The sequence below is a fragment of the Schistocerca piceifrons genome, chromosome 7 (assembly GCF_021461385.2).
Source record: "Schistocerca piceifrons isolate TAMUIC-IGC-003096 chromosome 7, iqSchPice1.1, whole genome shotgun sequence".
Taxonomy (NCBI): Eukaryota; Metazoa; Arthropoda; class Insecta; order Orthoptera; family Acrididae; genus Schistocerca; species Schistocerca piceifrons.
Window position 1 is genome coordinate 479,533,902 of NC_060144.1, and position 26,103 is coordinate 479,560,004.

Here is a 26,103-nt window from a genome sequence, read left to right on the forward strand (position 1 = left end):
TGGAACTACAACCCATAGAAATGCACAGCGTAATTAGTATAATGGTTTGTATGTGGCTCTTGCGTGAAAACTGACGAAGTTCACGTCTATAAGAAAAAAGAATGAGAAACTTGCGAAATTCTTACCAGCTTCTTATCGAATAATATACACGGATGGATCAAAACGCGCTACTGGTACACTGTCTAGGAAGACATGGAACGATTAAAATTGGTCCCTGAAATGCTGATGACAGCAGAATTTACAGGCGCTGAAGTGCGTTTCTCAACACGTTGATGAATACAAGGATTCTCGTAACACTACAAGTACTGAAACATCACGTCAAACAATGCCATAAGACGCCCTGGTGTATAACAAAATTCAGCGTATGGTGTACTTGCAAAAGAGAAACACCGAAGTTATTTATGTATGCATAAAAGATCATTGCGGCCTTTACGGAAATGCAGTTGCTTGAAATTTAACGAAAGAAATGATTATCACGAGGCAGTCAGAAACACCGTAACAGCCCATATTCGCATTTGGTACTTCAGTTCAAGGAAGCGTTAACAAGCAACCGGAAGTGAATGAAATAAATCGGGAAACGCGCGGTTCAAATTGCAGGAGAACATCGTAATAATGAAGTAAACGCACATACACCTCTCGTATATAAAACGAATAGTTACGAAAACTTTACGTAACAGTGGCACGCTTAAAATTCAATCATGGACGCTTTAAACGTTATCTGCACCGAAACAGGAGAGTGGACTTTCCATTTTGTGAGTGCGGGTAACTAGATGACATAAACCTTAACCTCACCGTAGTCACCTGTGGGCGATGGAAGCACACTACGGAACAGCGGACATGCTACTTCGTCAGTTGCTAAAGTTGGGATACAGAGGACCTCAGAGCATCACAACGCTTCTGTATGTCGCCGATGTCGGGTCATTCAAACCACTATCGAATTTCCTTGTTGTATTGTGTGAAGATGTGACATTGTATGGCTCAATGGGTTTGGTGTAATACACTACTGACCATTAAAATTGCTACATCACAAAGATGACGTGCTACAGACGCGAAATTTAACCGACGGGTAGAAGATGCTGTGATACGCAAATGATTAGCTTTTCAGAGCATTCACACAAAGTTGGCGCCGGTGGCGACACTTACAACATGAGGAAAGTTTCCAATCGATTTCTCATACACAAACAGCAGTTGACCGGCGTTGCCTGGTGAAAAGTTGTTGTGATGTCTCCTGTAAGGAGGAGAAATGCGTACCGTCACGTTTCCGACTTTGATAAAGGTCGGATTGTAGCCTATCGCGATTGCGGTTTATCGTATCGCGACATTGCTGCTCATGTTGGTCGAGATCCAATGACTGTTAGTAGAATATGGAATCGGTGGGTTCAGGAGCGTAATACGGAACGCCGTGCTGGATCCCAACGGCCTCGTATCACTAGCAGTCGAGATGACAGGCACGTTATATGCATGACTGTAACGGAACGTGCAACCATTTCTCGATCCCTGAGTCAACAGATGGGGACGTTTGCAAGACAACAACCATCTGCACGAACAGTTCGACGACTTTTGCAGCAGCGTGGACTATCAGCTCAAAGACCGTGGCTGCGGTTACCCTTGACGCTGTATCACAGACAGGAGCGCCTGCGATCGTGTACTCAACGACGAACCCTGGTGCACGAATGGCAAAACGTCATTTTTTCGGATGAATCCAGGTTTTGTTTACAGCATCATGATGGTCGCATCCGTGTTTGGCGACATCGCGGTGAATGCACATTGGAATCGTGTATTCGTTATCGCCTTACAGGCGTATCACCCGGCGTGATGGTATGGAGTGCCATTGGTTACACGTCTCGGTCACCTCTTGTTCGCATTGACGGCACTTTCAACAGTGGACGTTACGTTTCAGATTTGTTACGACCCGTGGTTCTACCCTTTATTTGATCCCTGTGAAACCCTACATTTCAGCAGGATAATGCACGACCGCATGTTGCAGGTCCTGTACGGGTCTTTCTGGATACAGAAAATGTTCGACTGCTGCCCTGGCTAGCACATTCTCCAGATCTCTCACCAACTGAAAACGTCTGGTCAATGGTGGCCGAGCAACTGGCTCGTCACAATACGCCAGTCACTACTCTTGATGAACTGTGATATCGTGTTGAAACTGCATGGGCAGCTGTACCTGTGCACGGCGTCCAAGCTCTGTTTGACTCAGTGCCCAGGCGTATCGAGGTCGTTATTACTGCCAGAGGTGGTTGTTCTGGGTACTGATTTCTCAGGATCTATGCACCTAAATTGCACCTAAATTGCACCTAAATCACATGTCAGTTCTAGTATAATATATTTGTTCAGTGAATACCTGCATTTCTTCTTGGTGTAGCAATTTTAATGGCCAGTAGTGTACGTTATGCTGTAAAGAATACTAATCGTGTAATATGTGGCATGGCTGTATAACTGTCAAAACAATGCCACTTATCTAAACAATCATCATGTTACACTTAATTAAGCAGTACGACCACAGAATCTGAATCTTTAAGACAACATCCTCAAACATCATCAGGTCGTCGGTAGAGTTTGCTTTCAACGTTTGTGCGACGAAATTTGTTCAACGGTTTCTACGCCGCAAGATGTCTCGTAATGTTCTCGCAGATAATAAGCTCTTGGACGTTACACCCTTTATCTCGTGCGATAAACAAAGCTCTGTGGACAACACAGATAATCGTTCTTCACACTTATCTCGGCTGCCACAGTTACAGTCTGCACCTGGCACATCGATACCCGTGGCAATTACCGAAAATCTTAAATTGTCAACATGACGCTGAGGATCATGACTCAGTTCGAATTTTTTATCATATTTAAAATTTTAGAGGCGAGTGACTTTTAAGATACGAAACTCAAATTCGGGAAACGCGCGGTGCAAATTACCGTCAGGCCACCTGATTCCTGTATCTCATAAGGCGATTGCTGCCATTGTCCCCGACTGAAATTGATGGATTATTTGTTTCTGTATCCTTTTTCAGTCCGTATTTAGTGATCTCAATACCGAATTAAGGGTAAAATCTCAGCTCCATTTTTCAAAAGTTAGAAATGCGAACGAAACACAAACTTCACTTCACACAGACTAAGGGTCGTGTATCTCTCTTTCTGAAAGAAAGGAAGTCGTTATAGAACATTATTTTTACAATTTATTTGGAAGATCAAACTGATTTGATGCTTTAAATCGTGAGTCATTGCGCTCCTCATTTATTAGTTTCTTTCATTTCTGTTCTGTTTCGAACCTGTACATTTCTAGATTCATCGTTGTCGGCTTTTTCCTTTATTTTGCAGCGAATTTGCTATCGTTCCATAATTAAAATACTTCGCGGCATGTTCACACTATTTTGAAGGATATAAGTACACTGATATTATAGTCAATGCTGAGGTATAGCAATAATTTCCAGATTCGCTTGGTGTTTGTTAACTCATTATTATTCTGATTATAAGTCATTTATTTTTCTTTTTTGCAGCCATATTTTAACGTAGCGTTCAAAGTTCTGTTTACTTTGTACTCCTGCCCAGAGAAAAAAGTACGTCACGAACTATTATGCCTTAAGTTTTTCGCCATACGCTCCCTCACACTTGCAGTATCAGTTTATCTTACCCGTAGATGACTGTACTTCATTCCTCTTAAGATGACAGTGATTTCAAGAGTTTCTGGATTTTCTAAGATAACTGCCGGTAGCATTGGCAACACCCAGGAATCCGTAAGAAACAACAGGCGCTTCTGTTGCTGCGCAAGGTAAGCGAAGCAATATTTGCCACTTATAGCGAAATATAGCACTTCAGAATGTGACGAAACAAAGCTTGCTACTTAAGTGTTTTCTCTCTATATCCTTCCTTCCACTTCTCGATCCCAAGAATGAAATTACGGAACATCATTTAGCAAAGGCCGTTACCACTAGCGGTGTGCTGCTTCAACAGTCGTTTCGACTAAATATCTAGGTATATATGAAGGGCCGGCCGGTGTGGCCGTGCTGTTCTAGGCTCTTCAGTCTGGAACCGCGTGACCGCTACGGTCGCAGGTTCGAATCCTGCCTCGGGCATGGATGTATGTGATGTCCTTAAGTTAGTTAGGTTTAAGTAGTTCTAAGTTCTAGGCCACTGATGACCATAAATGTTAAGTCCAATTGTGCTCAAAGCAATTTGAACCATTTTTTATATATGAAGGTAGTATCTGTTACCGAAAGAACAGATGCCATTGATGACCTTGCAGCTTCTCTGGAATGAAATGATAATTAAATCGACATCCTAGTTGCAAACAGGCGTTGATATACATCATTGGGGACATGTTGAAAATGTGTGCCCCGACCGGGACTCGAACACGGGATCTCCTGCTTTCGGGAACAGATACTACCTTCATATATAGTTAAAATATGGCTACCCGCCCATTGACCTTCTTGTGCCAACACACACGCTATGCTCCAACTCGTACAGGACTTGGTAGATTAATCTGCCACGAGTATTGAGTGTGACGGGCAAACATATGCTAGGCGCACTACGAATGTAGTGGTGTGGACGTGTTGGGAATGTGGGTCTCACGGGGAGCGTGCAAGGGATAAGTCCCTGCAGGCCCACTATCCTCTGTGCCTTCGGTGGCTCCGATGGATAGAACGTCTGCCATGTAAGCAGGAGATCCCGGGTTCGAGACCCGGTCGGGGCACACGTTTTCAACATGTCCCCTATGACGTATATCAACGCCTGTTTGCAGCTAGGGTGTCGATTTAATTATCATTTCATAAACATCTAGGTGTAACACTGCAAAGCGATATGAGCACGTAAGGTCCGCAGTAGGAAAGATGAGTAAGCGACTTCGGGTTATTGAGAGAATTCTATGAATGTGTAATTCATTTATAAGGAAGACTCCGTATAGAACGCGTACGATCCATTCTTGAGAGCTGATAAAGTGTTTGGGATTCCTAACAGGTCAAATTAAAACAAGGCACCGAAGTAATTCAAGGTGTGCTATTAGATTTGTTACCGGTAGGTTCGATCAGCACGCGAGTGTTACTGAAAGGTTCCGTGAATTCATATGGGAATACCTGGAGGGAAGACGACGTTCTTTCGAGAACCACAGTGAAGAAAATTTAGAGAACCAGCGTTTGCGGCTGAGTGCAGAACGATTGTATTGCACCAACGTATGTCTCGCGTAAAGACGGCGAAGACAAGATAACAGACGTCATAGCTCGTACGGAAGCGTTTAGTGCTTTTTCCTCATTTCATTAGCGAGTGGAACAGGGAGTGACATTAATACGCCGTATGGTGGCTTGCAGAGAATGTAAGTAGATTTAGGTATAGTTATGAGGAAAACAATTTCACAGCCATTCTAATTAGTGCCGTCTGCTTCAGCTACTAAGAACAAGTTGACAAAATGACTTCTGTACCGAAGAAAATCAATATAATATACAGTTGCCTGTAACGCGATCACAGTGGAGTTTGTCACTGTTTACAGTTCACGACTGTCTGTCGAACATGGAGCAGTACTCGATACAAAAACTTAGAAGCATATTTCTGAGCTTCCCAAACAATTAAGTTCGCTACTTTTACTCTTCATATAATTACTAGTCTTGGAAACAATCGAATTAACCTCCTGACGTATTTTAGATATTTCCGCTCAGTAATATCTTATGGAATAATTTTTTGTGGTAACTCATCCCTTGGAAAGTAAGTAAAGGTTCCACAAAAGGGAGCAAAAATGGCTCTGAGCACTATGGGACTTAACATCTGAGGTCATCAGTCCCCTAGAGCTTAGAACTACTTAAACCTAACTAACCTAAGGACATCACACACATCCATGCCCAAGGCAGGATTCGAACCTGCGGTTCCAGACTGAAGCGCCTAGAACCGCTCGGCCACTCCGGCCGACAAAAGGGAGCAGTAAGAATAATATGTGGTGTTTACCCACGGACGTCATGTAGGTACATCCTCAAGGAGCTACGGATTTTGATTGTATCGTCACAGTACATATATTCGTTAATGAAATTCGTCATAAATAATCCATTACAATTTGAGAAGAAAAGTGAGACCCACACCTACAACACTTAAGGAGGGAGGATGACATTTATTACCCGTTATTATCGCTGTCACTGGCCGAGAAAGGAGTTCAATATGCAGCAAAAAATATCTTCGCTCATATTTTGCCCAATAACATAAAATATCTGACAGTTAGGAAAGCAAATTAAAAAAAATGTTTCTAAGTGTAGTTGCGTGAATCGGACTAAAAAAATAATGTGTTTATTTATGTTAACAAAATGGGTCTAAGCACTATGGGACTTAACATCTGAGGTTATCGGTCCCCTGGACTTAAAACTACTTAAACCTAACTTAACCTAAGGACGTCACAGACGCCCATGCCAAAGGCAGGATTCGAACCTGCGACCGTAGCAGCAGCGCGGTTCCGGACTGAAATGCCTAGAGCCGCTCGGCCACAGTGGCCGGCCCGATGTTAAAACTAATCATGCATACATAAACTGACTTCTTCCGCATCACTTCACCAAAAGAATCGTTCAAATGATCTATGGAACATGTAACTAACTAACTAACTCACATACATGTATTTAATGCATGGTGCGGAAGGATGTAGCGCCTCTAAACCGGATCGAATATATAGGCAAAACCTTTCCTGATTAGAAGAATATTACCGCTGTAGCTAGAAACTTCAAGGTACCGAATGCTGGTCAAGGTTCTAGTCAAAGATTTTTTTGCACAGTAGAAATAACATGATGCTGGCCATACTAGAAGATTCATCAAAAGCAGCCCCTGTGATAAATGGCGTTGTGGACGACAAGATACTTTTTTTTTCGAAACCGGTGTTCAATGATGTGAGTGGACTGAGTTTAATGTTTGGAGTGAGACTGGCGATCGTAGCTTTGAACAGTTCCTATGAGCTTAAGTTATTGATGTAGAGGGTATTTTTTCTATTAAAAAGTTAATATTCATTTACAAGTATTGCTTTCTTACCTTAGGCCCTCAACTTAAAATCCCCAGCCATACACATATTTCTTACCTTCAAAGTTTGGCATACTTTCTATTTATGGAAAATGCCAAGTTGCGTAGGACGAAGGGCATTCTATAAGTAATGTCCCACATTTTTTTTATAAAGCTATTACTATACATACACAGACTTCCTTGTTGGTGCTTCACATTTGATGTTTGTTATGTGCACCGGTTAAGTTTCGAACCGTTCTGGCAGATGGCAGAGACGTAGTACAGGGTGAAAATGGCGTCTACATATACTCAAGTTACAAGAAGCGTGCTGTTATCGAATTCTTGTGTGCAGAAAAAGAAACTGTGGTGAATATCCATAATCTTCGATTTGTGAGCCGCTCAACTGTGCGGTCCTCAGCGCCCGTACAAAGTCCCAATTTTTTCACAGTCCAATTTTTTACTCAGTCCAGTCTAGTCACTGACACGAATTATGATGATGATGATAATGAAATGATGAGGACAATACAAACACCCAGTCCTCGGGCAGAGAAAATCCCCAACCTGGCTGGGAATCGAACCCGGGACCCCATGAGCCACAGGCAGCATCACTAGCCACTAGATCCCGAGCTCCGGACGTGTATGGCGATGCTGCAGCTGATAGGAGTACAGTTGGGCGATGGGTAAAGAAAGTTGCAGCTTCAGGAAATGCAGAAACAGGGCTCCATGGTCAGCCACGCTCGGGACGTCCTGTCACAGGCACTGCTCCAGACATGCTGAATCGTCTGGATGCTCGACAACTGGCTCTACACACTTTGAAGACGATGAGAGTGTCAGTCATGCAGTGACAACATGGCTACGCCTACAAGACAAGAGCTTTTACCAGCAGGGAATACGTGCTCTTCCACAACGTTGGCGTACGCCCATAGAACGTGATGAAGATTACGTAGATGTATGTTGTCACCAAATTCTGACTCTTAACAATAGATATGTTCTGAGAAAAAAATGGGGCACTACTTACCGAACGACCCTCGGAGTTTGGGACACACCCCTCTCCAGTATCATCAAAGGGACCACCGTCTTTATGTTCACCAATCTCAGACTCTTTGAGACACTGTGGCCAGCTTTGAGATATAATTCCTCAGATTTATGACCAGTCTGCTGATTAGGAACAGCAGGCTACCAGCTCTATTGCTCTTGCGCGTTAAATAATGGTAAGGACGGCCGAAGTGGCCGTGCGGTTCTAGGCGCTGCAGTCTGGAACCGCGAGACCGCTACGGTCGCAAGTTCGAATCCTGCCTCGGGCATGGATGTGGTTGGTTGGTTTTGGGGAAAGAGACCAAATAGCAAGGTCATCGGTCTCATCGGATTAGGGAAGGAAGTCGGCCGTGCCCTTTCAGAGGAACCATCCCGGCATTTGCCTGGAGCGATTTAGGGAAATCACGGAAAACCTAAATCAGGATGGCCGCACGCGGGATTGAACCGTCGTCCTCCCGAATGCGAGTCCAGTGTGCTAACCACTGCGCCACCTCGCTCGGTGGCCTGGATGTGTGTGATGTCCTTAGGTTAGTTAGGTTTAACTAGTTCTAAGTTCTAGGGGATTAATGACCTCAGCAGTTGAGTCCCATAGTGCTCAGAGCCATTTGAACCATTTTTAAATAATGGTAAACAATTCTTTATTCACCAGAAAGAAAATAAATTTGTACATCAGCAGTCTCGGTTGCAATACAGACAAGCTACTGAACAATAAAATTGGAGCAGAAACTATCCGACTGCATTAAAAGAAAGGAGAACTCACAAAATAAGAAGTAAATTTAAATCCCTGTCGAACAAGGAAGATCACTTTTAAACCAGTAGTCGTTTCCTGCTCTTAGAGAGGAAGAACGAGGAGGGGAGCGGCATTGGTCATTGAAAACATGACATGTAAGTCTTGTATGTTCAAGTGGTTAGATCGAATCAGTTTTGATAAAACACTAAGATCAAGCACTGGAGGATGATTCACGTATTGGTATCATACTGTTCCATCCCCAAAACTACCTGATCAAAAGTATTCGGACACCTACTATTGGATTTTAATGTGGCGTGTCCACCCTTCATCTTTATGACGGCCTGAACTCTACTGGGGACAGTGAATGTTGGCCGGCCGGTGTGGCCGAGCGGTTCTAGGCGCTTCAGTCTGGAACCGCGCTTCTGCTCTGGTCGCAGGTTCAAATCCTGCCTCGGGCATGGATGTGTGAGATGTCCTTAGGTTAGTTAGGTTTAAGTAGTTCTAAGTTCTAGGGGACTGATGACCGCAGATGTTAAGTCCCATAGTGATCAGAGCCATTTTTGAACCATTGAATGTGGTGTCTGGATGTCTGTGGGGAAAGGCTTCCTCAAGAGTCGGAACTGGAGAAGGTAGTGAAGCTGTACGCTGCGGGATGCAGCCATGTCAACGTTATAATTCATCCCAGAGGCGTTCCATTGGGTTTAGATGGAGACTCCAAGGAGGCCAGTCAATTTCTAGAATGTTACTGTGGGCAAACCGTTGCCTTACACACGTTGTTTTATGACGGGATGCACAGTCAAACAGATACGAACAATCATAGACCCCGAACTGTTCCTCCATTGCGCTCAGTACACAATGGCGTAATATGTTCGAATCCTTCTGCATTTAAAGTTTTCCTAAGCGTAATAAGAGGATGACACCCTAACCATAAAGAACAGCTCCCCACCGTAACACCACCTTCTCTGTACTTGACTTTTGGCACTACACACGATGGCAGGTAACTTCCTCTAGGCACTCGCCCAACTCAAATCCTTCCTTCGGCTTGCCACAGACAGATTCCAGCCATCCACTGTTCAGTGGCGTGACTCTGTACAAGACCTCAAGGATCTACTACACAATGTGCGGATCATGACGAGCTGCTCGGCCGTTGTACTCTATTCTTTTTAACTTCCTACGCATGGCCATTGTGTCTAGAGTGAATACCGACAGATACAAAACTGTAAGACAAGGAATAGTCGGGCACTGTATCAAATGGTACAGTGTGAAGGCGTCAAGTACGTGGCTGGACGAGCGTATTAAAAACGGAGAATTGCGGCATAGAGCGCAGCCAATGCACTGTCGTCTTGAGCCGTGTGGTAAGCTGTGAGGAGCTGTATCTCGCACCCCATACCGAAGCAGCTGCTCGGTAGGCGATACGAATCACTGTCGGATACAAGAAAGGCATGCTTCATGTCGCTCGGTACGACTAATTGCTCTGTATCGAACGGAGCGGTTAACGACACATTTCGCATCAGCCCGACTAGTGACGATGGTCTGGTGTGATAAGGAATGTATGCCTGTTATCAGTTGCGTAATAGAGATCTAAGAAAGAGACTACGCAGTACTTTCCAAGAAATAAGACCTCGTATTTGTCGTTACAGAGAAACTTCATTCTGCTATCTCTTACAAATTGATTCTTTAATACCCTAACATAAAGGAAGTGTTTCCATTTAGATTTCATTAACCCGACTTATTAAATCAGGACTTTTGTCCTTTCTTAATCTTCTGAAGACAATAGCCGTCATTTTTCATTAAATTTAAATACACTGACGGAAAAAAATCACAGCATCAAGAACGAGTAGTGCATCATAAACTAAAGTTGGTAGGCGTGTTAGTACATCTGAAAGATGATGTCTACATCTACATATACATCTACACGGATACTCTGTAAATCACATTTAAGTGCCTGGCAGAGGGTTCATCGAACCACCTTCACAATTCTCTATTATTCCAATCCCGTATAGCGCGCAGAAAGAATGAACACCTGTATCTTTCCGTACGAGCTCTGATTTCCCTTATTTTATCGTGGTGATCGTTCCTCCCTATGTAGGTCTGTGTCAACAAAATATTTTCGCATTCGGAGGAGAAAGTTGGTGATTGGTATTTCGTTAGAAGATTCCGTCGCAACGAAAAAGCCTTTCTTTTAACGATTTCCAGCCCAAATCCTGTATCATTTCTGTGACACTCTCTCCAATATTTCGCGATAATACAAAACGTGCTGCATTTCTTTGAACTTTTTCGATGTACTCCGTCAGTGCTATTTGGTAAGGATCCCACACCGCGCAGCAGAATTCTAAAAGAGGACGGACAAGCGTAGTGTAGGCAGTCTCTTTAGTAGGTCTGTTACATTTTCTAAGTGTCCTGCCAATAAAACGCAGCCTTTGGTTAGCCTTCCCCACAACATTTTCTATGTGTTCTTTCCAATTTAAGTTGTTCGTAATTGTAATATCTAGGTATTTAGTTGAATTTACGGCGTTTAGATTAGACTGATTTATCGTGTAACCGAAGTTTAACGAGTTCCTTTTAGCACTCATTTGGATGACCTCACACTTTTCGTTATTTATGGTCAACTGCCACTTTTGGCACCATTCAAATATTTTTTTCTAAATCGTTTTGCAGTTTGTTTTGATCTTCTGATAACTTTATTAGTCGATAAACGACAGCGTCATCTGCAAACAACCGAAGACGGCTCCTCTGATTGTCTCCCAAATCGTTTATATAGATAAGGAACAGCAGAGGGCCTATAACACTACCTTGGAGAACGCCAGAAATCACTTCTGTTTTAGTTCTTGACTTTCCGTCAATTACTACAAACTGTGACCTCTCTGACAGGAAATCGCAAATCCAGTCAAGTAACTGTGTTTCACACCAGCCACATAAAACTGGCGCTAGTAGAGCCACTGTGAGGACGTAAATTAGGTTTGCCTTAAATACACTCTGTAAAGAAGCCATTACCAACAGCTCACTGAGTTTGGACGAGGTCGTGTAATAGGGCTACGAGAAGCTGGATGTTCGTTCTGAGATACTGCAGAAGGACTTGATGGATAATTGGTGGGAATGTAACCAGTGTACATGCTCGCTGGCAACAGTGATGACGAGAGTATACTGTCGCAAGAAGACCTGTCTCTGGGCGGCCACGTTTACACTACGTCCTGAGGCTCTGGCAGCAATTTGAGCAGCAGTTGGCACCACAGTGACAACAAAGCGGTTACTTCGAGGACAGCTCCGGGCCAGACGCTCTGGGCGTGCATTCCTCTGATCCCAAAGTACCGCCATATGCGACTTCGGTGGTGTCAAGCGGCAGCTCATTGGAGGGCAGAGAGAAAGTCTGTTGTTTTTCCTGAAGGAAGCTGGTCCTGCCTCGGTGCCAGTGGTGGCCGCGTGTTGGTTATCTGGAGGCCAGTTGAGGGCCTGCACCCAATCTGTCTGCATTCTAGACACACTGGACCTACACCTGGAGTTATGACCTGGCCTTCGACTTCGTATGACAGCATGAGCACTCTCGTGGTTATCCCATTCACCCTGACCGCAAATTTGTACGTGAATGTGGTGATTCGACCGAATGTGCTGCTACTCATGAACAGCATTCCAGGGGACAGGCTGAGATTTTCACCCTGCAGCGGAGTGTGCGCTGATATGAAACTTCCTGGCAGATTAAAACTGTGTGCCGGGCCGAGACTCGGCCTCGGGACCTTTGCCTTGAGCAGCAGCTGGCACCACAGTGACAACAAAGCGGCTACTTCAAGGACAGCTCCGAGCCAGACGCTCTGAGCGTGCATTCCTCTGATCCCAAAGTACCGCCATATGTGACTTCAGTTTTAATCTGCCAGGAAGTTTCATATCAGCGCACACTCCGCTGCAGAGAGAAAATCTCATTCCGGAAACATCCCCCAGGCTGTGGCTAAACCATGTCCCCGCAATATCCTTTCTTTCAGGAGTGCTAGTGCTGCAAGGTTCGCAGGAGAGCTTCTGTAAAGTTTGGAAAGTAGGAGACGAGGTACTGGCAGAAGTAAAGGTGTGAGGACAGGGCGTGAGTCGTGCTTGGGTAGCTCAGGTGGTAGAGCACTTGCCCGCGGAAGGCAAAGGTCCCGTGTTCGAGTCTTGGCCCGGCAGACAGTTTTAATCTGCCAGGAAGTTTCGTATCAGCGCACACTCCGCTCCAGAGAGAAAATCTCATTCTGGAAACATCCCCCAGGCTGTGGCTAAACCATGTCCCCGCAATATCCTTTCTTTCAGGAGTGCTAGTTCTGCAAGGTTCGCAGGAGAGCTTCTGTACAGTTTGGAAAGTAGGAGACGAGGTACTGGCAGAAGTAAAGCTGTGAGGACGTGGCGTGAGTCGTGCTTGGGTAGCTCAGTTGATAGAGCACTTGCCCGCGAAAGGCAAAGGCCCCGAGTTCGAGTCTCGGCCCGGCACACAGTTTTAATCTGCCGGGAAGTTTCTTTCCAGGGGCCGTTTTCGAACAGGATAACGCTCGCTTACATACCGCTTTTGTAACCCAACATACCCTACAGAATGTCGACATGTTGCCTCGGCCAGCTCGATCACCAGATCCGTCTCTAATCGAGCGCATATGGGACATCATCAGACGACAAATCCAGCGTCCTTTACTGTCATCGGTTTGTTGTAGAATCATGGAACATATTTTGTGTTCAGACATAATGACCGTTCTAGACTCTGAGAAGCTCATCTGCAGAAACCAGCGCGGTTTTAGGAAATAGCTGAATGCGAGACACAGCTGGCCCTCTTTGTGCATGATATACAACACGCTCTAGATACCCGCTCCCAGGTTGATGTCAAATTTCTCGACTTTCGAAAGGCGTTCGACTCAGTTACGCACTGTCGCTTGCTACAAAAAGTGCGCGCTTACGGTCTATCCGATGACATATGCGGTTGGAATAGAAAGTTTTCTAACAGACAGAGAACAGTACGTCGTCCTGAACGGGGTGACTTCAACAGAAACAACTTCAGATGTGCCCCAGGGCAGAGTAATAGGTTCTCTGCTTTTCACGATTTACATAAACGATCTGGTTGATGGCGGTCTTAGACTGTTTGCCGATGATGCTGTAGTCTACAGGAAAGTAGTACCATACGAAAGTTGTGAACAAATCAATGAGGATTTACAGAAAATAAATGCGTGGTGTAATGACTGGCAGTCATCTCTCAATATTAGTAAGTGTAACCTACTGCATATAATAAGGCGAAAATCCCCGTTAATGTACGAGTACAAAATAAATGCCTAGTATTTGGAAGTGGTAACGTCCGTCAAGAATCTGGGTGTTACTATTCGAAATAATCTCAAATGGAATGATCAGATTACGCAAGTAACGGGTAAGGCAAACTCTGAATTGCCGTTTATTGGTAGAATCCTGAAGCGATGCAGTCCTGCTACAAAGGAAATAGCTTACAATACGTTAGTTCGTCCAGTCTTGGAGTATTGTTCGTCTGTGTGGGACCCTTACCAGTTGGGCCTGATTTAAGAGATTGAGAAGGTCCAAAAAAGAGCGGCAAGATTCGTGACTGGTACATTCAGCAATCGCGAGAGCGTTACAAATCTTATAGAAAGTTTGAAGTGGGACACACTCGCAGATAGACGGCGCGCTAAATAGAAGGGGCTGCTCACTAACTTCCGAAATCCGATCTTCACCGAGGATTTAGAGTATATATTATTACCACCAACTTTCAAACAGCGCAATGATCACCATTCAAAGATGAAGGAAATAAGAACTCGTACTGAGGCGTTCACGCGATCCGCGAATGGAACAGACGGCGGAAAGGGGGGGGGGGGGGGGGGGGGGGAATACGACTTTGGCGCAAATTGTGCCCTCCGCCACACACCGCTTGGTGGCTAGCGGAGTATATATGTAGATGTAGAAGCAGCGTTAACTGTCTCTGTGTTGACCGACCAAGTCCATCAGGCATGGAACTCCATCATCCCACAAACTGACAGCCGCCACCTGTACTACACAATGGATGTACGTTTGTATACTTGCATTCAAAATGCTGGCGGTTACACCGGTTATTAATGCACCAGATTTCACATTTGCCCTGGCTTTTCTATGACATACATTAACCTGTCGTCTTGCAATGTTCATCACTTAAATATGTCACCTAGACAAATGTATACACAAAATTTCATTGTTGTTGTTGTTGTTGTTGTAGTCTTCAGATCTGAGACTGGTTTGATGCAGCTCTCCATGCTACTCTATCCTGTGCAAGCTTCTTCATCTCCCAGTACTTACTGCAATCTACATCCATTTGAATCTACTTAGTGTATTCATCTCTTGGTCTCCCTCTACGATTTTTACCCTCCACGCTGCCCTCCAATACTAAATTGGTGATCCCTTGATGCCTCAGAACATGTCCTACCAACCGATCCCTTCTTCTAGTCAAGTTGTGCCACAAACTCCTCTTCTCCCCAATCCTATTCAATACCTCCTCATTAGTTATGTGATCTACCCATCTAATCTTTAGCATTCTTCTGTAGCACCACATTTCGAAAGCTTCTATTCTCTTCTTGTCCAAACTAGTTATCGTCCATGTTTCACTTCCAAACATGGCTACACTCCATACAAATACTTTCAGAAACGACTTACTGACACTTACATCTATACTCGATGTTAACAAATTTCTCTTCTTCAGAAACGCTTTCCTTGCCATCGACAGTCTACATTTTATATCCTCTTTACTTCGACCATCATCAGTTATTTTGCTCCCCAAATAGCAAAACTCCTTTACTACTTTAAGTGTCTCATTTCCTAATCTAATTCCCTCAGCATCACCCGACTTAATTCGACCACATTCGATTATCCTCGTTTGTCTTTTGTTGATGTTCATCTTATATCCTCCTTTCAAGACACTGCCCATTCCGTTCAACTGCTCTTCCAAGTCCTTCGCTGTGTCTGACAGAACTACAATGTCATCGGCGAACCTTAAAGTTTTTGTTTCTTCTCCATGGATTTTAATACCTATTCCGATTTTTTTTGTTTTCTTTACTGTTTGCTCAATATACAGATTGAATAACATCGGGGAGAGGCTACAACCCTGTCTCACTCCCTTCCCAACCACTGCTTCCCTTTCATACCCCTCCACTCTTATAACTGCCATCTGCTTTCTGTACAAATTGTAAATAGCCTTTCGCTCCCTGTATTTTACCCCTGCCACCTTCAGAATTTGAAAGAGAGTATTCCAGTCAACATTGTCAAAAGCTTTCTCCAAGTCTACAAATGCTAGAAACGTAGGTTTGCCTTTTCTTAATCTAGCTTCTAAGATAAATCGTAAGTTCAGTATTGCCTCACGTGTTCCCATATTTTTACGGAATCCAAACTGATCTTCCCAGAGGTCGGCTTCTACAAGTTTTTCCATTCGTCTGTAAAGAATTCGTGTTAGTATTTTGCAGCCGTGACTTATTAAACTGATAGTTCGGTAATTTTCACATCTGTCAACGCCTGCTTCCTTTGGGATTGGAATTATTATATTCTTCTTGAAGTCTGAGGGTATTTCGCCTGTCTCATACATTTTGCTCACCAGATGGTAGAGTTTTGTCATGACTGCCTCTCCCAAGGCTGTCAGTAGTTCTAATGGAATGTTGTCTACTCCGGGGGCCTTGTTCCGACTCAGGTCTTTCAGTGCTCTGTCAAACTCTTCACGCAATATCATATCTCCCATTTCATCTTCATCTACACCCTCCTCCCTTTCTATAACATTGCCCACAAGAACATCGCCCTTGTATAGTCCCCCTATATTCTCCTTCCACCTTTCTGCTTTCCCTTCTTTGCTTAAACTGGGCTTCCATCTGAGCTCTTGATATTGATGCAAGTGGATCTCTTTTCTCCAAAGGCCTCTTTAATTTTCCTGTGGGCAGTATCTATCTTACCGCTAGTGAGATAAGCCTCTAGATCCTTACATTTGTCCTCTAGCCATGCGTGCTTAGCCATTATGCACTTCCTCTCGATCTCATTTTTGAGACGTTTGTATTCCTTTTTGCCTGCTTCATTTACTGCATTTTTATATTTTCGCCTTTCATCAATTAAATTCAGTATTTCTTCTGTCACCCAAGGATTTCTACTAGCCTTCGTCTTTTTACCTACTTGATCCTCTGCTGCCTTCACTACTTTATCCGTCAAAGCTACCCATTCTTCTTCTACTGTATTTCTTTCCCCCATTCCTGTCAATTGTTCCCTTATGCTCTCCCTCAAAATCTGTACAACCTCTGGTTTATTCAGTTTATCCGGGTCCCATCTCCTTAAATTCCCACCTTTTTGCAGTTTCTTCAGTTTTAATCTACAGTTCAACCAATAGATTGTGGTCAGGGTCCACATCTGTCCCTGGAAATGTCTTACAATTTAAAACCTGGTTCCTCAATCTCTGTCTTACCATTATATAATCTATCTGAAATCAGTCAGTATCTCCAGGATTCTTCCATGTATACAACCTCCTTTTATGATTCTTGAACCAAGTGTTAGCTATGATTAAGTTGTACTCTGTGCAAAATTCTACCAGGCGGCTTCCTCTTTCATTTCCTACCCCCCAGTCCATATTCACCTACTACGTTTCCTTCTCTTCCATTTCCTACTATCGAATTCCAGTCACCCATGAGTATTAAATTTTCGTCTCCCTTCACTATCTGAATAATTTCTTTTATCTCATCATACGTTTCTTCAATTTCTTCGTCATCTGCAGAGCTAGTTGGCATATAGACTTGTACTACTGTCGTAGGCGTGGGCTTCGTGTCTATTTTGGCCTCAATAATGCGTTCACTATGTTGTTTGTAATAGCTTACCCGAACTCCTATTTCTTTTATTCATTATTAAACCTACTCCTGCATTACGCCTATTTGATTTTGTATTTATAACCCTGTATTCACCTGACCAAAAGTCTTGTTCCTCCTGCCACCGAACTTCGCTAATTCCCACTATATATAACTTTAACCTATACATTTCTCTTTTTAAATTTTCTAATCTACCTGCCCTATTAAGTGCATTATTCTACACTCCTGGAAATTGAAATAAGAACACCGTGAATTCATTGTCCCAGGAAGGGGAAACTTTATTGACACATTCCTGGGGTCAGATACATCACATGATCACACTGACAGAACCACAGGCACATAGACACAGGCAACAGAGCATGCACAATGTCGGCACTAGTACAGTGTATATCCACCTTTCGCAGCAATGCAGGCTGCTATTCTCCCATGGAGAGATGCTGGATGTAGTCCTGTGGAACGGCTTGCCATGCCATTTCCACCTGGCGCCTCAGTTGGACCAGCGTTCGTGCTGGACGTGCAGACCGCGTGAGACGACGCTTCATCCAGTCCCAAACATGCTCAATGGGGGACAGATCCGGAGATCTTGCTGGCCAGGGTAGTTGACTTACACCTTCTAGAGCACGTTGGGTGGCACGGGATACATGCGGACGTGCATTGTCCTGTTGGAACAGCAAGTTCCCTTGCCGGTCTAGGAATGGTAGAACGATGGGTTCGATGACGGTTTGGATGTACCGTGCACTATTCAGTGTCCCCTCGACGATCACCAGTGGTGTACGGCCAGTGTAGGAGATCGCTCCCCACACCATGATGCCGGGTGTTGGCCCTGTGTGCCTCGGTCGTATGGAGTCCTGATTGTGGCGCTCACCTGCACGGCGCCAAACACGCATACGACCATCATTGGCACCAAGGCAGAAGCGACACGTCTCCATTCGTCCCTCCATTCACGCCTGTCGCGACACCACTGGAGGCGGGCTGCACGATGTTGGGGCGTGAGCGGAAGACGGCTTAACGGTGTGCGGGACCGTAGCCCAGCTTCATGGAGACGGTTGCGAATGGTCCTCGCCGATACCCCAGGAGCAACAGTGTCCCTAATTTGCTGGGAAGTGGCGGTGCGGTCCCCTACGGTACTGCGTAGGATCCTACGGTCTTGGCGTGCATCCGTGCGTCGCTGCGGTCCGGTCCCAGGTCGACGGGCACGTGCACCTTCCGCCGACCACTGGCGACAACATCGATGTACTGTGGAGACCTCACGCCCCACGTGTTGAGCAATTCGGCGGTACGTCCACCCGGCCTCCCGCATGCCCACTATACGCCCTCGCTCAAAGTCCGTCAACTGCACATACGGTTCACGTCCACGCTGTCGCGGCATGCTACCAGTGTTAAAGACTGCGATGGAGCTCCGTATGCCACGGCAAACTGGCTGACACTGACGGCGGCGGTGCACAAATGCTGCGCAGCTAGCGCCATTCGACGGCCAACACCGCGGTTCCTGGTGTGTCCGCTGTGCCGTGCGTGTGATCATTGCTTGTACAGCCCTCTCGCAGTGTCCGGAGCAAGTATGGTGGGTTTGACACACCGGTGTCAATGTGTTCTTTTTTCCATTTCCAGGAGTGTACATTAATCATTATTTGGTGTTACTATTGTCTTCCGTTAATGTACACTCCTGGAAATGGAAAAAAGAACACATTGACACCGGTGTGTTAGACCCACCATACTTGCTCCGAACACTGCGAGAGGGCTGTACAAGCAATGATCACACGCACGGCACAGCGGACACACCAGGAACCGCGGTGTTGGCCGTCGAATGGCGCTAGCTGCGCAGCATTTGTGCACCGCCGCCGTCAGTGTCAGCCAGTTTGCCGTGGCATACGGAGCTCCATCGCAGTCTTTAACACTGGTAGCATGCCGCGACAGCGTGGATGTGAACCGTATGTGCAGTTGACGGACTTTGAGCGAGGGCGTATAGTGGGCATGCGGGAGGCCGGGTGGACGTACCGCCGAATTGCTCAACACGTGGAGCGTGAGATCTCCACAGTACATCGATGTTGTCGCCAGTGGTCGGCGGAATATGCACGTGCCCGTCGACCTGGGACCGGACCGCAGCAACGCACGGATGCACGCCAAGACCGTAGGATCCTACGCAGTGCCGTAGGGGACCGCACCGCCACTTCCCAGCAAATTAGGGACACTGTTGCTCCTGGGGTATCGGCGAGGACCATTCGCAACCGTCTCCATGAAGCTGGGCTAAGGTCCCGCACACTGTTACGCCGTCTTCCGCTCACGCTCCAACATCGTGCAGCCCGCCTCCAGTGGTGTCGCGACAGGCGTGAATGGAGGGACGAATGGAGACGTGTCGTCTTCAGCGATGAGAGTCGCTTCTGCCTTGGTGCCAATGATGGTCGTATGCGTGTTTGGCGCCGTGCAGGTGAGCGCCACAATCAGGACTGCATACGACCGAGGCACACAGGGCCAACACCCGGCATCATGGTGTGGGGAGCGATCTCCTACACTGGCCGTACACCACTGGTGATCGTCGAGGGGACACTGAATAGTGCACGGTACATCCAAACCGTCATCGAACCCATCGTTCTACCATTCCTAGACCGGCAAGGGAACTTGCTGTTCCAACAGGACAAAGCACGTCCGCATGTATCCCGTGCCACCCAACGTGCTCTAGAAGGTGTAAGTCAACTACCCTGGCCAGCAAGATCTCCGGATCTGTCCCCCATTGAGCATGTTTGGGACTGGATGAAGCGTCGTCTCACGCGGTCTGCACGTCCAGCACGAACGCTGGTCCAACTGAGGCGCCAGGTGGAAATGGCATGGCAAGCCGTTCCACAGGACTACATCCAGCATCTCTACGATCGTCTCCATGGGAGAATGGCAGCCTGCATTCCTGCGAAATGTGGATATACACTGTACCAGTGCCGACATTGTGCATGCTCTGTTGCCTGTGTCTATGTGCGTGTGGTTCTGTCAGTGTGATCATGTGATGTATCTGACCCCAGGAATGTGTCATTAAAGTTTCCCCTTCCTGGGACAATGAATTCACGGTGTTCTTATTTCAGTTTCCAGGAGTGTATATTCCAAAAATTGCCTGTTTGATTGATTTCTGCTGCAAGTCTGTTATTGTACTTGAACACAACAACAGTTTTCTTCATAATTAATAATGATTCGAGTACTATAACTAAGGTTGGTTGGTTGATGTAGGGGAGGGGACCAAACAGCGAGGTCATCGGTCCCATGGGATTAGAGAAGGGCGAGGAAGGAAGTCGATCGTGCCCTTTCAAAGGAACCATTCCGCCATTTGCCTGGAGCGATTAAGGGAAATCGCCGAAAACCTAAATCAGGATGCTGGACGTGTGTTTGAACCGTCGTCCACGCGAATGCGAGTCTAGTGTGCTAAGTGATTCGTATACTTCCCACTCTTAATGTGAACGAAATTTCGTGCTTTTTCTTCTACCGAGGGAGGTGGCGCAGTGGTTAGCACACTGGAGTCGCATTCGGGAGGACGTTGGTTCAAACACGCTTCCGGCCATACTGATTTAGGTTTTCCGTGATTTTCCTAAATCGCTTCCGGAAAATGCCGGGATGGTTCCGTTGAAAGGGCACGGCCGACTTCCTTCCCCATCCTTCCCTAATCCGATGGGACCGATGACCTCGCTGTTTGATCCTCTCCCCTAAATAGTTCTGCAGTAGATGCAATAGTTCTGCATCTGGACATAGTCGCATTGCCCTGTGGCTAGGATTGTATATTTTAGTGACTTCATATGTGGTGTGTAAGAAAAGTAACTGTGCGAGCGATCTGGCAATGGTGTGTTATTCTTCGTGGGGAGACCGTTATATTCATCCCTTCTAGATGCTCAGTTCGAATTTCAGCTCTGTATGGCCATCACGTGATATTTGAGAGCGCCACTTGTGAAGTTGTGAGTTACGAAAATGGAACAGGGGAATTTAGAGCAACATTATGCAATCACGTTTTGTGTTATATTTGGGGAATCCGTGGTTGTTACCTATGAAAAGTTGAAACAGGTCTATGGGGAACATTCCTTATGAAGAGTACATGTTTTTTGCTGGCACAAATCATTTTTGGAAGGCTGAGGACACGTTGAAGATGAACTTCACTCAGGGAGACCTTCAACTTCTAAAACCGACGAAAATGCCGAAAGTGTGTGTGCTCTTGTGTGATGAGACCGACGTTTAACAGTAAGGATGATGTGTGAACTGTTAACAGTTTCACCGTACATCAAATTTTGACCTAACATTTGCACATACGATAGATTTGCGCCGAAATGATGCCGATAAACCTCACAATTGGGAAGAAGGACAACCAAAGAAATGTGTACGTTGGTCTTCTAGAGAGGACTTCCAATGACCACGAGTGTTTCTCAGTTGTGTGATCACGGGTGACGAACCCTGGATTTCTGAGTACCATCCGAAGACAAAACAGCAAAATGAGAAGTGGCACACAGAGACATCTCCTCGACCGACAAAAGCTCGAACGAGCTAATGAAAGACAAGAACAATGTTGATTTCCTTTCTTGACAGTGGGGCATCGTGCCTAAAGAATTATTTTCCTGCAGGACAAACTGCCCGACAAGTGTTTTACAAAGCTGTCCTAGAAAGTCTCAGGAATAGTGTGAATCGAGTGAGACCGAACACTGCAGACAAGTGGATGCATCATGAAAACGCCCATGTCACACGGTCACTGACGTCACGGAATTTTTGACTTCACTAGGCATTCATGTTGCTTCACAGGCACCCTATTTAGCTGATCTGAGTCCCTGTGACTTTTTACTTTCCCGTAATCGAGAAATGTCTTAAAAGGCCGTCATTTTGGGACTGGAGAACATTCCAAAGAATGTGAGTGACATGTTAAAGGCCCTACCAATTGAAGTCTTTCAGCGCTTCTACCAAGATGGGAACAACGACTTCACCGGTGTACAGCTGCCGAAGGGTACTTACTTTGGAGGAGGCAATGTTGTCGGCTGGAAAAAATAAAAACTTTGGCAGACATAAAATCAGCCTCATTACTTTCCTCACATACCTCGTATTGTAGAATTTTTCACTGTTGTGGAAGTATTTTACCAGAAACAAAACTAACTGGTACAATAAACGAAATAAATCATAATAACTATACTATTACCGTGTAGCAAATTTGAAATTTGTGGTAAGCTCCTATGGGACCAAAATGCTGAGGTCATCGGTCCCTAGGCTTACACACTACTTAATCAAACTTGAACTAACTTACGCTAAGGACAACACACACATCCATGTCCGAGGGAGGACTCGAATCTCCGACGGGGGGAGCCGCGCGAACCGTGACAAGGCGCCCGAGACCGCGCGGTATTACCCTGTAGCTATCTATCCATCAGAGACCACGGGCCGCTTACTAGCAAAATACTCACAAAATATCCGTGAACAATCTCAGTGAAGTTTGAGTTCACTTTGTATAAGTTACACCATAAAAGTTTGGGACATCCCGTATATGAATGCGAAGAGCTTTACCACTCTCAGCTATAGCCGCTAGTCTACGAAACTGGAAATAAATGTAGAGTAGTGCCTTGGAGTAGGTGCGTGACTTACATGTAGAGGGAGTACGTTGCGGGCTCTGTAATCTTCCCGGCGATGAGGATGGCTATGACTAGCCCGTAAATGGCGATGATACCCGCCATGACAACGGGGATGATGGACTTCATGATGAGCTCGGGCCGCATCACTGCCATCGAAGCGATGCCCGTGCCAGATTTGGCGGTGCCATAGGCCGCCCCAAACGCTGCAAGGGAAAGCAAATTGTCAGTGGTCAAGTACACAATGTCACTCTGCTGTTATGCGAGTGGTCTCCAACCTTTCTTAGGCCTGTATCCCTGAGTGCAATTAGACATTAGCTAGTACCCCCCACCCCACCCACCCGCCGCCAGTTGGGCTCCCCTATATTATCACCAACTTTAGCACCTAAATAAACTGTAGAATGAAAGACTTTTCTGGGAACTCTTTTATATTTAAAATGATGGAAGATGAATGACTTGTAGTTTGTATGTGTGTGTGTTTTATAATGAATGACGAAGGGATTCGTGGTGGATGGCAAGTACTACCCACAGTGTCTTCTCAGAAAAGAAATCTAACTATCCATAGTGAGGGTACACACTTGTTACAAAACATACTACCCCTGCATTACTCCTCTCCAATGTTGCACTTGCTTGACCTACACAATGCAACCCCAATCAAAATCAAACAAATTGAGATATGTGTACGATACTTGCTGTTCATAAATCACTTCATTGTTGCACTCCTTACTTCTGAATTGACAGAAATTGCTTAATAATTTATATCTAACCACTCTAATAATAATAGTAATAAATCCGTGTACAACACTATAACAGCCCTGATGTAGTTACAACTGTCTCGTGCTGTCAATTAATTCATTTATCTGTTTCGAAGCGCGTAATGAAGCAATAGCCGACCGGAGTGGCCGAGCGGTTCTAGGCGCTACAGTCTCGAACCGCGTGACCGATACAGTCGCAGATTCGAATCCTGCCTCGGGCATGGATGTGTGTAATGTCCTTAGGTTAGTTAGGGTTAAGTAGTTCTAAGTTCTAGGGGACTGATGACCTCAGAAGTTAAGTCGCATAGTGCTCAGAGCCATTTAAACCATTTTTAATAAAGCAGTATCAGGACTACTGCAGGTACTATCTACAACTTTCAAGCAGTTTTATGTAGTAAATTAAAAGTACTTTACATAAGAGCCATCTTTAACTACGCGAAAATATGGGTTCTGAACAAAGGATCTCCCTTCTGATACAAATGTGTTATGAATAGATCGAATTGTCCAAAAAGCTCTGATAACGAAGAAAGCGGCGACTTTAGTAGAATTACATCACAGTGTCACTAAATGTCAGTATTAAAGGGTATGTAGTTAGCACATCGCCCTGCTAGTGATTAATGTAGGCTCCTTCAGGAAACTCTTCCATTGTAGTGACGGGGTTGCATACACTCTTACCGGCAGTCCCATCAAGGGAATCCTTGACACTACTGCCCTTCAAACTGAAGTAATCAAAACTTGTTCTTAACATGGCGTTGTCGGATAAAACAGGGTGCCACTAAGTAATGATAAAACAGGGTAGTACCCCGTTTTATCGAACTGATTTAAAAATCGCCGTTTGCGATTTTCAAATTGTTTATTTAGTTTGTTCAATTATAAAATTTATTCAAATGGTTCAAATGGCTCTGAGCCCTATGGGACTTAACTGCTGAGGTCATCAGTCCCCTAGAACTTAGAACTACTTAAACCTGACTAACCTAAGGACATCACACACATCCATGCCCGAGGTAGGATTCGAACCTGCGACCGTATCGGTCGCGTGGTTCCAGACTGAAGCGTCTAGAAACTCTCGGCCACACAGGCCGGCATAAAATTTATTATTATTATTATTATTATTATTATTCACAGGATCTAACTTAAATTATGACGTAATTATGGCGTCTTATAAAAGGAAAACTGACAGACAGTCATGGAGTCAAGAGAGTATGAAAGAAGCTGTAGTGGCAGTTTTGGCCCAAACAATGGGCTATTTGAAAGCATCAGAGTCTACATCTACATCTACATTTATACTCCGCAAGCCACCCAACGGTGTGTGGCGGAGGGCACTTTACATGCCACTGTCATTACCTCCCTTTCCTGTTCCAGTCGCGTGTGGTTCCCGGGAAGAACGACTGCCGGAAAGCCTCCGTGCGCGCTCGAATCTCTCTAATTTTACATTCGTGATCTCCTCGGGAGGTATAAGTAGGGGGAAGCAATATATTCGATACCTCGTCCAGAAACGCACCCTCTCGAAACCTGGACAGCAAGCTACACCGCGATGCAGAGCGCCTCTCTTGCAGAGTCTGCCACTTGAATTTGCTAAACATCTCCGTAACGCTATCACGCTTACCAAATAACCCTATGACGAAAAGCGTCGCTCTTCTTGGGATCTTCTCTGTCTTCTCCGTAAACCCGACCTGGTACGGATCCCACACTGATGAGCAATACTCAAGTATAGGTCGAACGAGTGTTTTGTAAGCCACCTCCTTTGTTGATGGACTACATATTCTAAGGACTCTCCCAATGAATCTCAACCAGGTACCTGCCTTACCAACAATTAATTTTATATGATCATTCCACTTCAAATCGTTCCGCACGCATACTACCAGATATTTTACAGAAGTAACTGCTACCAGTCTTTGTTCCTCAGAGTACTCTGGAAGACGTGTAAAAAAGGCCTGAAGTGGAATTTGTTTAGAGGATACTACAAAGAAAGGTAAACCTATTTACTGTTCTACAAGAAATTAAATAAACTGTTGCAGATATTATTATTATTATTATTATTATTGTTGTTGTTGTTTTTGGTCTATGCTGCTACGAACCTATATTTAATCAAGAGTAGAAAAATGAACTGGGTGAATATATCCTGTTAATGGAAAGCAGATTGTTTGGGTTGACTATCGATGAGGTGCGGAGTCTTGCTTTCGAACTGGCAGAGAAAAATAACTTGCCGCATAACTTTAACAAGGCTAAGAATATGGGAGGTAAATGCTGGT

General features: G+C 45.1%; 1 protein-coding gene across 1 annotated transcript in view; it reads right to left on the reverse strand.

Moving 5' to 3' along the window:
- LOC124805221 (V-type proton ATPase 16 kDa proteolipid subunit c-like) overlaps positions 1-26,103 on the reverse strand; it is a 46,928-nt gene that overhangs the window by 3,450 nt on the left and 17,375 nt on the right. Inside the window, exon 2 of the mRNA XM_047265722.1 lies at positions 23,113-23,302. Within this exon, the coding sequence (XP_047121678.1) occupies positions 23,113-23,302 (190 nt within the window). The remainder of the gene's footprint in view (positions 1-23,112; positions 23,303-26,103) is intronic.